This window comes from Botryllus schlosseri, chromosome 1 (assembly GCF_051294905.1).
Source record: "Botryllus schlosseri isolate E-star chromosome 1, Bs_hap1, whole genome shotgun sequence".
Taxonomy (NCBI): Eukaryota; Metazoa; Chordata; class Ascidiacea; order Stolidobranchia; family Styelidae; genus Botryllus; species Botryllus schlosseri.
Genome location: NC_137236.1, coordinates 28,506,901 through 28,520,738, shown reverse-complemented (window position 1 = coordinate 28,520,738; position 13,838 = coordinate 28,506,901). Strand labels below are relative to the sequence as shown.

At 42.3% G+C, this 13,838-nt stretch overlaps 1 protein-coding gene across 1 annotated transcript; it reads right to left on the bottom strand.

Annotated features, from left to right (window-relative positions):
- Positions 1 to 7,467: 7,467 nt before the first annotated feature.
- Positions 7,468 to 11,509, bottom strand: LOC145434947 (protein maelstrom homolog). Its single transcript, XM_080312177.1, has 2 exons — positions 11,224 to 11,509; positions 7,468 to 9,777 (listed from the first exon to the last, which is right to left on the bottom strand). Exons 1-2 carry the CDS (start codon positions 11,453 to 11,455, stop codon positions 8,288 to 8,290), a joined length of 1,722 nt encoding a protein of 573 aa, XP_080168303.1. The 5' UTR covers positions 11,456 to 11,509; the 3' UTR covers positions 7,468 to 8,287.
- Positions 11,510 to 13,838: the final 2,329 nt, after the last annotated feature.

Here is a 13,838-nt window from a genome sequence, read left to right as displayed (position 1 = left end):
ATGTCTAGTCTACATGCATTTACTCAAGTATTCAAGCACTATTATAAGACAATGCAGTATTTCTTAATCATTTGTTAGACACAAGCAGCTAAGCTGCACTACAAATATTTTTAATTTTGTGAAGTGGGTAGCAGCGTTTGGTTATATTTACATCAATTTTACCATTTCACAAAACCAGACACAAAACTCCATCAATTTGTGACTGCATCCCAAATATGCATATTGCGATTTTCTTCATGCAACTGAATTGTAATTTGCAAATAATGTCCAATTTATTCATACCAATAGCATTACTAATAACAGGGCTGGGCATAGTCGAGTACCTGAGTGATTCGATTCTGAATCACATAATATGCTTCGAGTCGAGTCGAGTAATCGAGTATCACTCATTATGACGTCATAACAGAACGTAATATGTGAAAGTTCAAATATCTACCTTTTATGTCACCACAAAGAATATAATGCCTGTTATCGGTGACATTAAAGATACATTGGTATTTTTTCGACCATACCGATGTTATTGCACTTGGTGGCAATGTTGTGGGACGATCATGACTTCGGAAATCTGATAGTTCCAGTAATGTTTGTAGCTTTGTACTTGCTTCGTGTGCTACGATACGACCCGCAATCACGGTTTTAAGGTTTCAACACTGAAAATTACTGTCGAAACTATAATTTTCGTTTATATATTAGCTTCCAGTTGCTAGGAGCGTAAAATTCCAGTACTCGAAAAATCGTATTTTGCTACTCGACTCGAATCATTACAATTATTACTCGATTCAGATTCGAGTACTCGAATCATTGTGCCCAGCCCTAATAATAATAGTGATTTATGGTGCATAAAAATTTCATTCAAGTTATTATTAGTGATTTCAAGATACCTTTGAAAGCAATTGTTTTCATGATACAAATGTTGGAGCCGGAGTCGGAGTCAGAGAGTGATTTTCACAAATTTCCACACCAGTCAGTATTTTTTCCACGACTCCGACTCCATTAAGCAAAACTTAGCCAAACTCCAACTCCGACTCCAAAGCCCTGATAAGCACGACTTTCAGCGCTCATTTTAAAAGTAAAAATTATCAAGTCCTACAGTTGGATTAGTCATAATAATACATAGAAAAATTATCATATTTGTTTTATTGCAATATTCCATATATATATATATATATATATATAACCTGAACATGACCACGTACTGTATGATCTACAGTTTTCGTATTGCTTATAAGACATTTTTTTGTAGGTTTTCAGATCGGAACTCGGCCATTTCCAGAGTCCTGCATGTGAGACGAACCAGATAACTTGTTGATCCGATCTAGCGCACAACATTTCGAGTTGTTGTTTTGTGGTATTCCTGGTGTTTGTCGACTACTATGGTCATTTTTACGCGAGACTGATACTCCTTATTTTTGATTCCGTATCTGCCGAGTTGTAGCTTGGCCTACTTCTAGGCTTTTTGTAAGGCACCGCGCTAACGCGGATGAGATGGTGACGAGGAGCCTAGATAAACCTCTAACACTTAGGTGGGAATGCTGGACTCGAACGAACGACCCATTGATGTCGTGGCTGTGGATTTTACCACTACGCTATGGCTATCTCGCTACCCAACATTCCGAGTTATCGAATGGGTGGGAACAATCCAAGCTGAGTAATGACTCGATCCGGATATCTTAGATTCGTCCCTTGATTGTTTTTAATTAGGAATTCTTGCAGGTACCGTCGAATACGCCTAATTCAGACACCGAATAACCTAGATAGCCGCTTTATCCGGCGAGGATTCTCCAGAACGCAACTAAAGTAAAAGTTGCATGTTAAAAACCCATATTAATTTGGACACAGGATTTAGACGGCAAGGGTCACTAAAAATGCTGACCTTGGAGTGGATATTGTCGGAGTCGATCCAGAAAATGACCTTGTTTTTAGTCAACACAACAAGATTATGTTGGAGTGGGATTTTCGGGAGTCGACTTGGTAAAATCCCAACGATGTCGACTCGAACCAGCAACCCATCGGTGTTGCAGCTCGCCACTTATACCGGTCAGGTCGATAATCGGTCGACCTCTCGTTCAAACGTAATGCAGTAATTTTCAGACTCAACATTCCTAAACGCAGTAACGTAACTACCACACCCCCAATTTGGGGGGCGAGCTCGAAGGGGGCCCAAAATTATTTCGTGAAATAACATTGATTATAGAGTATTCTTCAGAAAATTTATTCAACTTAAAAAAAAAATTCGCGCCGTGCGCGATTTAATGGTGTCAAGTATCTTAATTATTGCGCACTCTTCCCCAAGAAAAAGCACGCACGATTTATAGAAATTGGCATTTCGTCGTCGGCCATCACCGCGCTACGACGCACCAAGATATCTGAAGTTTTAGGCCATGTAACATGCGACTTCGAGAAGTCTGCCAAAACGATCGACAGCGAGAAAACTTTGGCCGAAAAGGACTGCCCTTATGCTTACCGAAAACTTCGACATATATACATACATATATGTTTTGTTGTCCATAGGCGGCAGGCGCCTGAATGGCTGGCGCAGAAAGTTACTGTCCTGCCAATATGAACCTCACAAGACAAGTGCCGCTCTGCATAGAACAATTATATTTGACAGTGCAGAAATACCCATTTCCATTCTTGTGCGTCTTTTAGTTTAGTACGTTTGGGTGATTTCAATCTTCTGACATAGCAGACAGGAAACCATCATACAACGAAGTCATTATATACCAACGGGTCCGCCCGAATATTAATAATTAGGCTATTATATTTACGGGCCCTGCATTTTCAAAGACACCCCACGCAGCTACCTTCACCGATGAATCTGATTACGTGAGCTGAGAGAGGATAAAAATCGTTGTCAATATATGGAATTCACGATTATATTGACCGATTCAATCACGAATCATATGTATTGGGTCGAAGCCCCCCCCCCCAGAAGGTGGTACATCACCCTACGGGGTCCCAAGACCAAAGTATTTTTGGAGGGCTGGCGACGTACTGTTTCGGTCCTGCCTATACGTCTACTATAGTTTTGGGATGTCCGAAGGTTGAGTAACAACTGGACCAGTGGTTTCCAACGTGGGCGATATCGTCCTCCAGGGGGCGATTTGGCGGCCTAGGGGGTGGAAATGAAGAAGGGAGCGATAGGGGGCGAAAATGGACAAAGGGGGCGAAAATAGCGAAGGGGGCGATAGGGGGGCGATGACGCGTTAAAACGGCTATATTGCGATGGATTCAAGTCGTCGGAATGACCTTTTTTTAGTCAACCCGCCGATGATTACAGATTGTATACCGATTTTTCGGTTCGCAAAATTTGGGGGGGGGGGCGATGATCGGCGTTGCGCTTGAAAAGGCGGCGATGAGTCGAAAAAGGTTGGGAACCACTGAGCTGGACGGAAAGATCTTTATATAAGTTGAATGACAATGCGCGAAAATTCGTAGGGACCTACCTAATATATTCTGTAGACCCAGTTCTACCGCTACAAGTCAAGAAAAGGCTGGTAATGTGTGTGCTCGCTTCTACCGAAGCGCCTATAGAAATTATTAACAGCGCAACGTTTCTCTGCGACGCGATTGCACTTCGAAACACAAGATCCAAGGCCTATATATGCCATGGAAAAGGGTGTGTACTAAGCTCGGAATGAAGTGTATTTAATGTGAATTTACTGTACATTGGCAGGTCGTATTATTGTAACATAAAAATACCCTTAATTGCAAATCATTATCAATTTTATCAACTTCCAATGAAAGTATAGGGCAACACCGCAACGAATCGTAATGTGGTTAGAAGATTTAGCGCAGCACATCAATCTTGGTAGTCGGTTTGAAACGTCCATCCTCGAAATCATTGTACATAATGTAAGAGTCATATGAATTGATTGTATCATTGGATTGAATCTTTTTACATAGCTAGTTCAGTTGGTACAAGACATAACTATGTGCGTACACTGTACTTTGTACAATGTATATACAGCTTGCATATTAAAAATATTCCCTCCATTTCTCTGTAGTAACCCATTCACTAAATTGTTTGAAGCTGGGCCGGAGTGGATGTATTCTAACCATACCATCGTGGAACTAAAACCACAATCACACAGTGGATGAGGGGATTAGATCATTGGATTTCGGGACGTGAGTGGAACAATGACGGTCGGCCATAATGAGCACGAGCGTTATGCGATCTACCAAGGTCGTAATCTTCGCACCCTAAATCCCCAATTGGGAGGGGTCGAAGAGGCCCAAAACTATTTCGCTGGTCGTTTCTGTGAGATTTATTCAATTGAAAATTTTCGTCGCGCTTGCGCGATTTCGTGTCCCACAACGGTATACGCCAGGGGTCGCCAACTCAAAATAGGTCGCGGGCCACTTTTCAATGGTGGCCACGGGCCGCATGTATTCAATATCGATATAAAATAGGCAACCACGTTTTAAAACTCTACGTCAGTACAACGCTGTGCCACCTCATGTATAGGTGATGGGCATACTGATCACAAACAAAGTAATATTTATATTAAAGGAATACAAATACAACAAAAATCATTATCATCAATTTCTTCATTTTATTTGGAACTCTGAGCTGTGGAGTGTGCACGATACCTGGAAACGCTTTTCAGCGACTAAGGATTGAGGAATCGATATTAGGGCTAGCGAGATACGTCACTAGATAAAATACCATCTCCAGGTAAAGCTTGATCTTCTGGGTTAAAGCCTCAAGCTAGTGATTCTCAAATTTTTTAAACCCCCCCCCCCCCTTTATGATACTGAACATTTTCGCGCCCCTTTATCGTCATATCGAAAAATGGAACCAGAATGCTAGCAGTCCCAACGGATAGTTTTATGGCATGGAACGTTATCACTGTTGATGAGAGAATTCTATAATATCAATTCCGGACTGTAGGCCTACACAGGGCAATAACTATGAATTCAAGGTAAACCACGCGGCGCGCAAACAAATTTTAAGTTGACCGCAGCTCCGCGCCCCCTCCAGATGCTTTCACACCCTCATAAGGGGGGGGGGGGCTCCAGTTTGAGAACCACTGCCTTAAGCCGTTTTCTTTGCGTCTCGGTCTTGGTAGTGTTTGGGTCCATTGCACGTCACGGCAATTGCTCATTCATATAAGCTGACACTCCCTCGATGGAATGCTGTTGCCATCGCCAAAGCTGTTTTAGCTAGTAACGAATAGTGATTTTGGGCACAGGAGAACAGCATATTTTGAAACAACAACAACAAACAACAATCTGTTGAAACTGTAGTCAATTTTAGCATTTCCAAATGTTATCTTAGCCTTCTTTGGAAATCTGAAATCAAGTCGGGGGCCGCAAAATATGACCTCATGGGACACATGCGGCCCGCGTGTTGGTGACCCCTGGTATAGACTTTAGCTTCTCGATATGCCAGATTATTATGATATCGATTGGTTTAGCCCACTTGTTGTGTAGGACTCCAGCTTGCGGGCCAGACCAGTCAAATGATTCCAAAATGTTAATTACCACCAAATCTTTACCTTTGTTTTTTTTTTCGCAGGAATGCTCTGTTACCAGGCCTAGGCCTAGCCCTTATATGGAATATAGGTAATTTAACTAAACGGTGACGTTGGAATTTGGTTTATTATTTTTCAATCATCATTCGGATTTCTCTGAATGCTGGAGACGGAGACCTTTTGCACCAGAAGTAATACTGCGATTTCATTGCCGCGACGCCAAGTGAGTACTCACTCTCGTCGCGCAGCCACTCATTTGCTCCTGAGCTACGCTCTCGTTTTGCCAGAGAGTTGTTTCGTCACTATGCCACTCTCCATAACAATGACGAGTTCGAGGCTGAATGTGGGGGTTCCAGGGCTACGAGCGAAATAAAATTGATATTTTCGTAATCAGTAGGCTACAGCGGTAGCTTTCCATTGATACCCGTGTTATCAAATTTGATGCTCGGCAAGCCGGTCGAAAATCACTGTCAAATTGCCTTCAGCCAAACGCTGCTGACTTACAAACCAAACTTTGACCGTGCAGCCATTCCATGAGGTCTTGAGAATTAGCAAATCTGCCTGTAATCGAGTTCACCGTATGCTACAGATGTACAGGATCAGAATTTTGGATTCTAACCGGACAGGATTCGGATTTTTGCCCGACAGTTGGATCCGGGCAGGATTCTAAATTTCTAGTGCATGAAAATGCCTTCCTGTTGTTCACTGTAATATTTTGTATGAACTTGGACTCGGCTGGCTTCAGTATTGCACCACTATTTCGAAAAATCCTTAGGCTAATAATAGGGTTACCATATTTTGGAAATCTGAAAAAGGACACTTTTTCAGAATTTTTATATTTGCAAAACCGGAGAATTCTCAAAAAATGGTAAATTTTTCCGAGTTTGTGGTCGGTTGACTAAAAAAAACTCTCCACTCAGCTCCCGAAATACCCGCCGGAGCGTCCCTTCGGTGCTGATTTACGGCATCGCAGCCGCATTTTGCAACAAATATGACCAAAATTCTCATTAAAGGGGACAAAAGGGCGTCCTCCGAGGACACTTTCAAGTAAGAGGACGCATGGTAAGCCTAGCTAATAGCAAACTTCAGTGCATTGGCGAAGTGGAAAGATTTCGACGACATGGGCAAATGGATGCTCAATGTTGTGTAGGATATTGTTTAAGGTTACCAATTACCATACGTCCTCCTTTTTGGGAATTCGTCCTCTACACCTTCTTTTCAGTCAACCAACGTAAAGTGTGAAAGAAAAACTGTATTTCTGGAGTCGAACCGGATACAGAATTGGATACGCAATACTCTACCGTAGGCCTTACAATCCTCAGTGAGTACTCTACCTGCCAGGGCCTTCAATGTACTCCACAGTCATGCTGTGCAAGTGTGCTGCACCATCCTACACAGTGGTGGCTCTTGGGGTGGGCGGTCGCCCGGGGCCCCCTGGTCGAAGGCCCCCCTATTCGGATTATGCGCTTTTTTAAGGATAATAACGAATAAACATGGAAATCCGTGTACCAAGCAAGAATATGATTCCGTACGGATGTGTCAATCATCATCAAATCTCTGTATTTGTTAGAAAAGTCCCGTATCCCGATGATCAGCACGTCTCTGCATGCAGTAGAATTACTTAGTCTTGATGTAGTCTATCCTTAGACACAAGCAATAATGTACATAGCCGAATCCAGGGCCTGGCCAAACCTTACCGCGGAAAAGGGGGGTCTGGGGGCGGAGCCCCCCAGAAGTTACAGTTAGATACTTATAGGGGGCCCCCGGTTAGTCTCGCCCAGCTCGTAAGGCCACCACTGATCCTACACAACCAGAAAACCCTGTTTCTCACCCGCCAAAGCTTTGTAGGTACCTGCAAAACCCTCCTGCACGGCTACCAGCAGTGTTCCCTTTCAATGTTGAAAAATTGGACACCTCTGGTTGAAACCGAACGACTTTCTGTCTCGCTCCCCAACATCACATATACTACAATGGAGACCACACAAGCAGCTTGTCGTACACACAAAGCAGTTATACTTCACAGAAACAGAACAGCGTACAACGTCACAAAGAAACCAAAGAATGCGCCATACAAATTCACCTCGTCAAAGAAAACTCGGTTACCCAACAAGAACATTAGCAGCAAGTCAGTATTGGACAAAAATATCAAGAGTACAGATAGGAGAACATAAATTAACACAGGTAGACACACAAGTCAGAATCCACCACAAAACGGACGCATTATGGAACCGTAGCTATCATCTCACCAGTTCCAACAGTGGATGTAATCAAGTACAGATACATTAAATACACAACACACACATTTGCACGCCACGCACATACACAGTATATGAACTAACCCGTGTAGTCAGAATCTACTACATAATGAACGCATTATTGAACTGAAGTGTGCGCCTCACCAGTTCCAACAGTGGATGCGATTAAATACAAATACATTAAATGGACATTATTGAAACCTCACTAAAGCACAGGCAGGCAAAGTCAGAATCTTCTGCAAAAGGAATGCGTTATTGAATTGAACTCTTTGTCTCGCCAGTTCCAACGGTCGATGAAATCGAGTACGAACACATTGAATAGGCAACAACGAAACTTTACAAAAGCAGATCAGCATGCACAAACAAGGATCGGCCCTAGCATATGATTTACGAAGACATCAGAATGTACCACACAGCGAACACATTTATCGAGCCACAGTTATTGTTTCACCAGTCTATACAATCGAGCAAAGAAATAAAGGCACAAATTCATTAAAAGAACGATGAAACTCGTGAAAAGCAGATTTGCGTACAATACAATCGCTCACAGTGCCTTCAATCAGAATCGCTGCGGTAAACAACGCTGCTATGGTCCGATACCAAACCTCTACCCCTACCCACACATATACCGCTGCCAGATACGTCCCAGGCTCTCTCGACTTTCTGCGTCAAATCAAACGCAGCCTTCACAGTACCGTTTGACTCGCATTTCGTAACAGAGTCATCAGGCAACGTAGACAATTCTTTATCGCCGATCAGGCTTAGTTTTTCCGACCCTACTCCGTTGAAGGGTTTCGATTCTCCAGCCCCGCGGACTTGTCCAGCTGCGAAAGCTTGCAAGTATCGCCCGGCTTTACGAGGCAAACGACTGTTGGTGGCGCAGCTGGTGGCTTCCGATATCTCTTCATCAGCAAGGATCAAAGTCTGCATGTCATCTTCCAAAATGGCAGACGCCACATCGTCCACCGTATCCGCCACGGACACGGTCTCGGACTGCGAAAAATCCGCGGTAGGATGAAAGGATATCGCCATGCCGCGGCCTGCGGACGCTTTCTTGTTACGCCTGTATCTAATATCGCGAGACGCAAATATATTATCCTCCTCATCATCTGCTCTCGGAGTATTGCTCTTGAACGCATCCCTAAAAGACTCTCTAGGTTGCAGATTCCTCGGTAAATTCGGGTCGTACGCGGGCAACGAGCTAGCACCCAAGAATTTACTACGGCTGGTCTGTCTCTGAACCACCATGTCTTCTGGGTCGACAATGTCATACTGCGGCAGCTGCCTGACAGGCAAGTGTCTTTCCGTAATCTCAATCCCGAAAACCTTCATGAAAGCATCGCTCATCCAGAAACAACACTTCTTCACCGTCAGCACGGCGCAAAACAGACACTCGATCTCGTCGTGGTAGTCGCACTTTGTGTCACGTTCGTAATCGTACAACGAAGACCCACACCCTTCTTTTATCAGGTTAAGAGATGGTATCTGTAATCTTGCGTAATCGTACAAGGCGTGCGCCAGATTCTCAAACTGGTAAACTTTAGACAGACGGTTCGCTTGCCCGGCAAGACGCGCTAAGTATTCGAGACATCTGGTGTTTTTCACTTCTTCTGAAATCCTAGTGTATAAAGGCGGAAAACAAGCATCCCCGCGCGGGTTCACAAATTCTAACACTTCACGCCACAACACGTCGTGATCAGTTCTGCCTAATTCGAATCCGACAGTGGGTATCTTATGAGTGCGTTCGCTCCACAGCTTAGCTTCCGCACCCAGCCCTAACACAACGCGTCCTGGATTGATCATAGCGTGAAACTGACGCTGGATGCCGTCACGTAGAGAATACTCGACCACGGCTAGCTCGCAAGGCTGAAAGCCTTCCTCGTCGGGGAATTCAAAGTAGGATTGGAAAGAGAAGACGTAAAAGTTTTCGCGCAAGACCTCGTCGGTACGCATCGCACGCCAGCGCTCGAGCAGAGTACGCTTTTGCTTTTTTCTTTCTTCCGCTATTCGAGCGTCCATGTCAATCCGATCATCGATACGGCGCCCTGGAAATGGGGATCGACATCAGAACTGGACTAAAACAACTAGATAATTCTAGTCATCTGATTAGACTAATCAGAGGAAGATGCTGGAAATCCAATTCAAACCTAATTTGTGAAATGACTCTATGCTCTAATTTCAATTCCAACCTGATTTCTGGTTTTCCTGAAAATACCGCTAGAGAACTCTATTGTGCAAAACGACATAAGCTTTCTGTACAGACATTTGCCATGTTCATGGTTATGAGTAGGGCCATTTTTTGACATGTCAAAATAAGTCAAAATTGTAGCGTTAGGTCAAAAAATTGTCAAGATAGTTTGCAAAGTACAAATTTTTTTGCAACCCACATATAATAATAATAATAATAATATAATAATTTATAGAGCGCCGAATATAACAATATATCATTACTACACTAGGGCGCTGTACATAAAAGGCAATAAAATATAAAAGTAAACGATATGTATAAAAGACGAAGTATGCTTGTATCATTTCTCATTTTACAGTTTGTAGCCTACTTTATAGGCCTACCGTTGTAGACGACCCGCTGCCAGCTCATCGCGAATGATAAACGGTCAAATGAAACAAATGGGTCGACATGGTGTTATGCTCAACTTCAACGTAACACAATATCGTTACTGTTCTGTTCAAAGCAAGACTGCGTTGGCATATTGGTTCTTACATCAAGAAGCGCATGACGTAAAACCGTGATGTAGAGAACATTGTCAGAATGAAGCAACACTCTTACTTGTACAAGTGTACTTGTACATTCTTGGCACTTACTCACTTAGTAAGAATAGACACTTTTCCAACAGAGAATGTAGGAAGTATCTTTAGTTGTACTGCAAAATTTTTTGATCATTTCCACCATACTGCACGATGTAACTTATAGAATTTTTCAGAGTTCTAGATTTCGTTAAAATCAAGTTTTTTCATGTAAAAATTTGTCAGTGTTCAGGTCGAATAAGTTTTTTCAGGATAAACTACTTTGTAAGGACATACAGTTCCAACCAGAAATGAAGATAGAAGTACATCTGCAACATTATGTGGTAAAACATCTAATTTACATACACAAGGTCAAAAAAGAATCTATCTATAGCTATAATGCTAGTTTGGAAAATGCTGTGTAGCTATAATTTCAATTCTTATCTAATTTGTAAAAGCTGAAAATTTTTCTCATCCCAAACAGGTTTATAATAAGAGAAAAAAGACAGGTTGTGGGCCCATTTTTCAATTATCGGCCAATAAGTCATATAGTAAGTGCTGAGCTATATGAATTGGTCGAGTCATGATCATGACTCGAGTTCAAGTGGAGTCAATACACAAATTGACTCGAGTCGAGTCGTTTTCCATTTTGAAGATAACCGCTAGAGCCAACAAAAAATAACGACTCGAGTCATTACAGCCCTGGGACCAAGCACATAAAACTCAAATAAGAGAGTACTATCAACCTGAGCAATCCAGTCGACCCCGCCGAACAGTGCCCCGGACTCTCATCTTCCAATCTGCAGCTTTCTCCTTGTACGGCGCCTTCTCCTCTTCCGACATCGACTGCCATTCTCCATGCGCGAAAGGCACGGCGTCCTGCTTCGAATTGATCACCTTGCCTTGTCTACGCAATTTTGACATCGCGTCGTCCAGATAAAAGCTAAAAGCGTTTTTCGGTGGCTTCTTATTGGGCATCTTGCAATGAATATAATAAGAACTGGAAATCAAGATGACAATGACATGGATATTCAGCAACAGTGCATAGAATCCTAGATTGGAAAGGAACATAGGAAGGTCAAGTATGTTGGAGTCTTGGAGATAACACTATCGGTATATCGGTTGTTTTCTTATATTTTGGAGCAAACAGTTAAATACAGTAACTTGGCATGTCACATCAACAAAATGATGGGGCAGGATGTTCTGACCCAGATTAGAATTGGTAGTAATGACACACTCCACTTCACATTCAATTACTGCGTTATTATATGCAAGAAACCCTTCTGTCACGCTAAACTAATTGCAGAAAACAACCAATGTTTCCAGACTAGACCATGGTGCACATTTTTGTATACACTTCACAGTTATTTATGGAGACAGAATCCAAGTTAGCCTTACAAAGTGTTGTTGCGTTATCGAGCCCCTAAAATTCCAATTAAGAACGATTGTGTTTCATTCATTTCATTAACACTGTTCAATGAATTACGGTACCATAAATTACAGAAGAACGTAAACTCTTTTGAAGTACCGGTATGACAGATTACAATTGTGGAACGATAGGCTGTTTCACTGGCAATGCGGCAGTTGATGAGCAATAGCCCCTTCAAGCAGATTCTACAGAATGAATAGAAGCTTCCATTTTCAACTACCGTACTTTTCATTCTTAATCGTTAGGTGCTGTAGGCCAACATGTCCCATATCTACATGGGCCTTCATTATTATCTATAGGCCAAGATGGTTCTTAGTATCATTTCATTACAATAGATTAGGATAACACAAGAATTGCAATACAATCGATGCAAATGAAGTAGTTGCGAAGAGACTTGAGTTTGCATGGCTGTATGAATTGAGATGCTTCAACTACTTCCTATTCTTTCATTGTATAGCAATCTTGTGGTGTTTGCAACTGATAAAATAATCAATTATTGGACTAAATTGAGCTTTGACTGCGAGCACCGGACCATTCTGCCAGCCAGGTGTGAGCCTGTGAGGCCACATTAACCGTTCAGTACAGTTGATCAAGAATTTTCACCAATTCAAACCACCACAGGATAGGAAGGTTTCGAAACGACTTGGAGCGGTCTTTGAAATCAGACAAACAACAGGGCCTAGGCGACGTATGCAGGCATGCACAATGAATGAAAAGTAAAAGAAAATGATACAAAACGACAAACTGAGGTCGCATGCGACGGAAGGCGAGATCGATTTGTCAGGTCGTGGTACCGTAACGTGAGGGCTCACTATAGTAGCATTCTTACGTAAACAATACCATGGTGATTCAATCACTTCTGCAGGAAAAATATTAGTGAATATGTGCGCAATTTATCCTAAAATGACAGCGGGTTACAGGCGTGCTGTACCTTCTTGTTCCGCGGACACTGGACAGCAGCTCGTCTGCAGCAATTTTTATAGGTCTACTTGCGATAGAAGCATTGAAATCATGACCTACGCGACGTCTGATTTGGAATATTTCGCACGGGTCTAATAGATAAGTCAAGGAATTCAAATGTACTAAATATGACCGACGCGAGTGGCCCGCATACGCCGACAGGATGTCCTATAGAAAAATTCCTAAGCAGCAGCTTTCGGAAAACTCGCACGCTGCAAAACGACTGATTTTTATTCCGCATGGTTTCACGCTTGATTGGGTTTCGAGCTTCTGTTTTGGATTTGCGTTACCGGCTGAAATTGCATATGTATTTCACAAAATTAACCCAGGTCAACCTCGGGTGCTTTTGCATTGTTAAAATAATTGGATAATAATATTCATGTGGAATTCTCATAGAGCTTGGATCGATACAATATGAGTCATATCGAATTATCGAAAGCTGCTGCTCGCGTTAAAAAAATATCACGGTTGTTTGGTTGCCGTACCAGTTGTAGCACGCGTTGGTTTAGCTCCGCTATTACAATGCCAGTGCTTTGCCAATATTACAGCTTTCAAGTAACACCAAGACGAAGCGTTAGTTCGCTAAAACTTACCGTTAGTAAGGTTACCTTCGGTGCAGTACTAGATAAATAACAAGGGATAGAAAGACTAACTATATAATTGATGTCAAATTTAGACTCCCGTGACCGTGACGTATTCAGTTTCAGTCGTAAATGAATTGAGAGTCGTATAATATTCAATATTCTTATTTAAATGAGCATGGAAGAAGTAAGATTGTAAGATTTCTACAGAAGTTCTGAAGCAAAACTGACCATTCTATTCTCTCAACATGACCAATATTGTACCTATATTTTCACCACATCTAAACTCGTGGTGTATGAATGATTTACATGCAATTTCACTCGAAAAAAATCTTCCAAATCTACCATCTATCGGTCAATTTGAATAATCTGTAATCTTATATATAGCTGG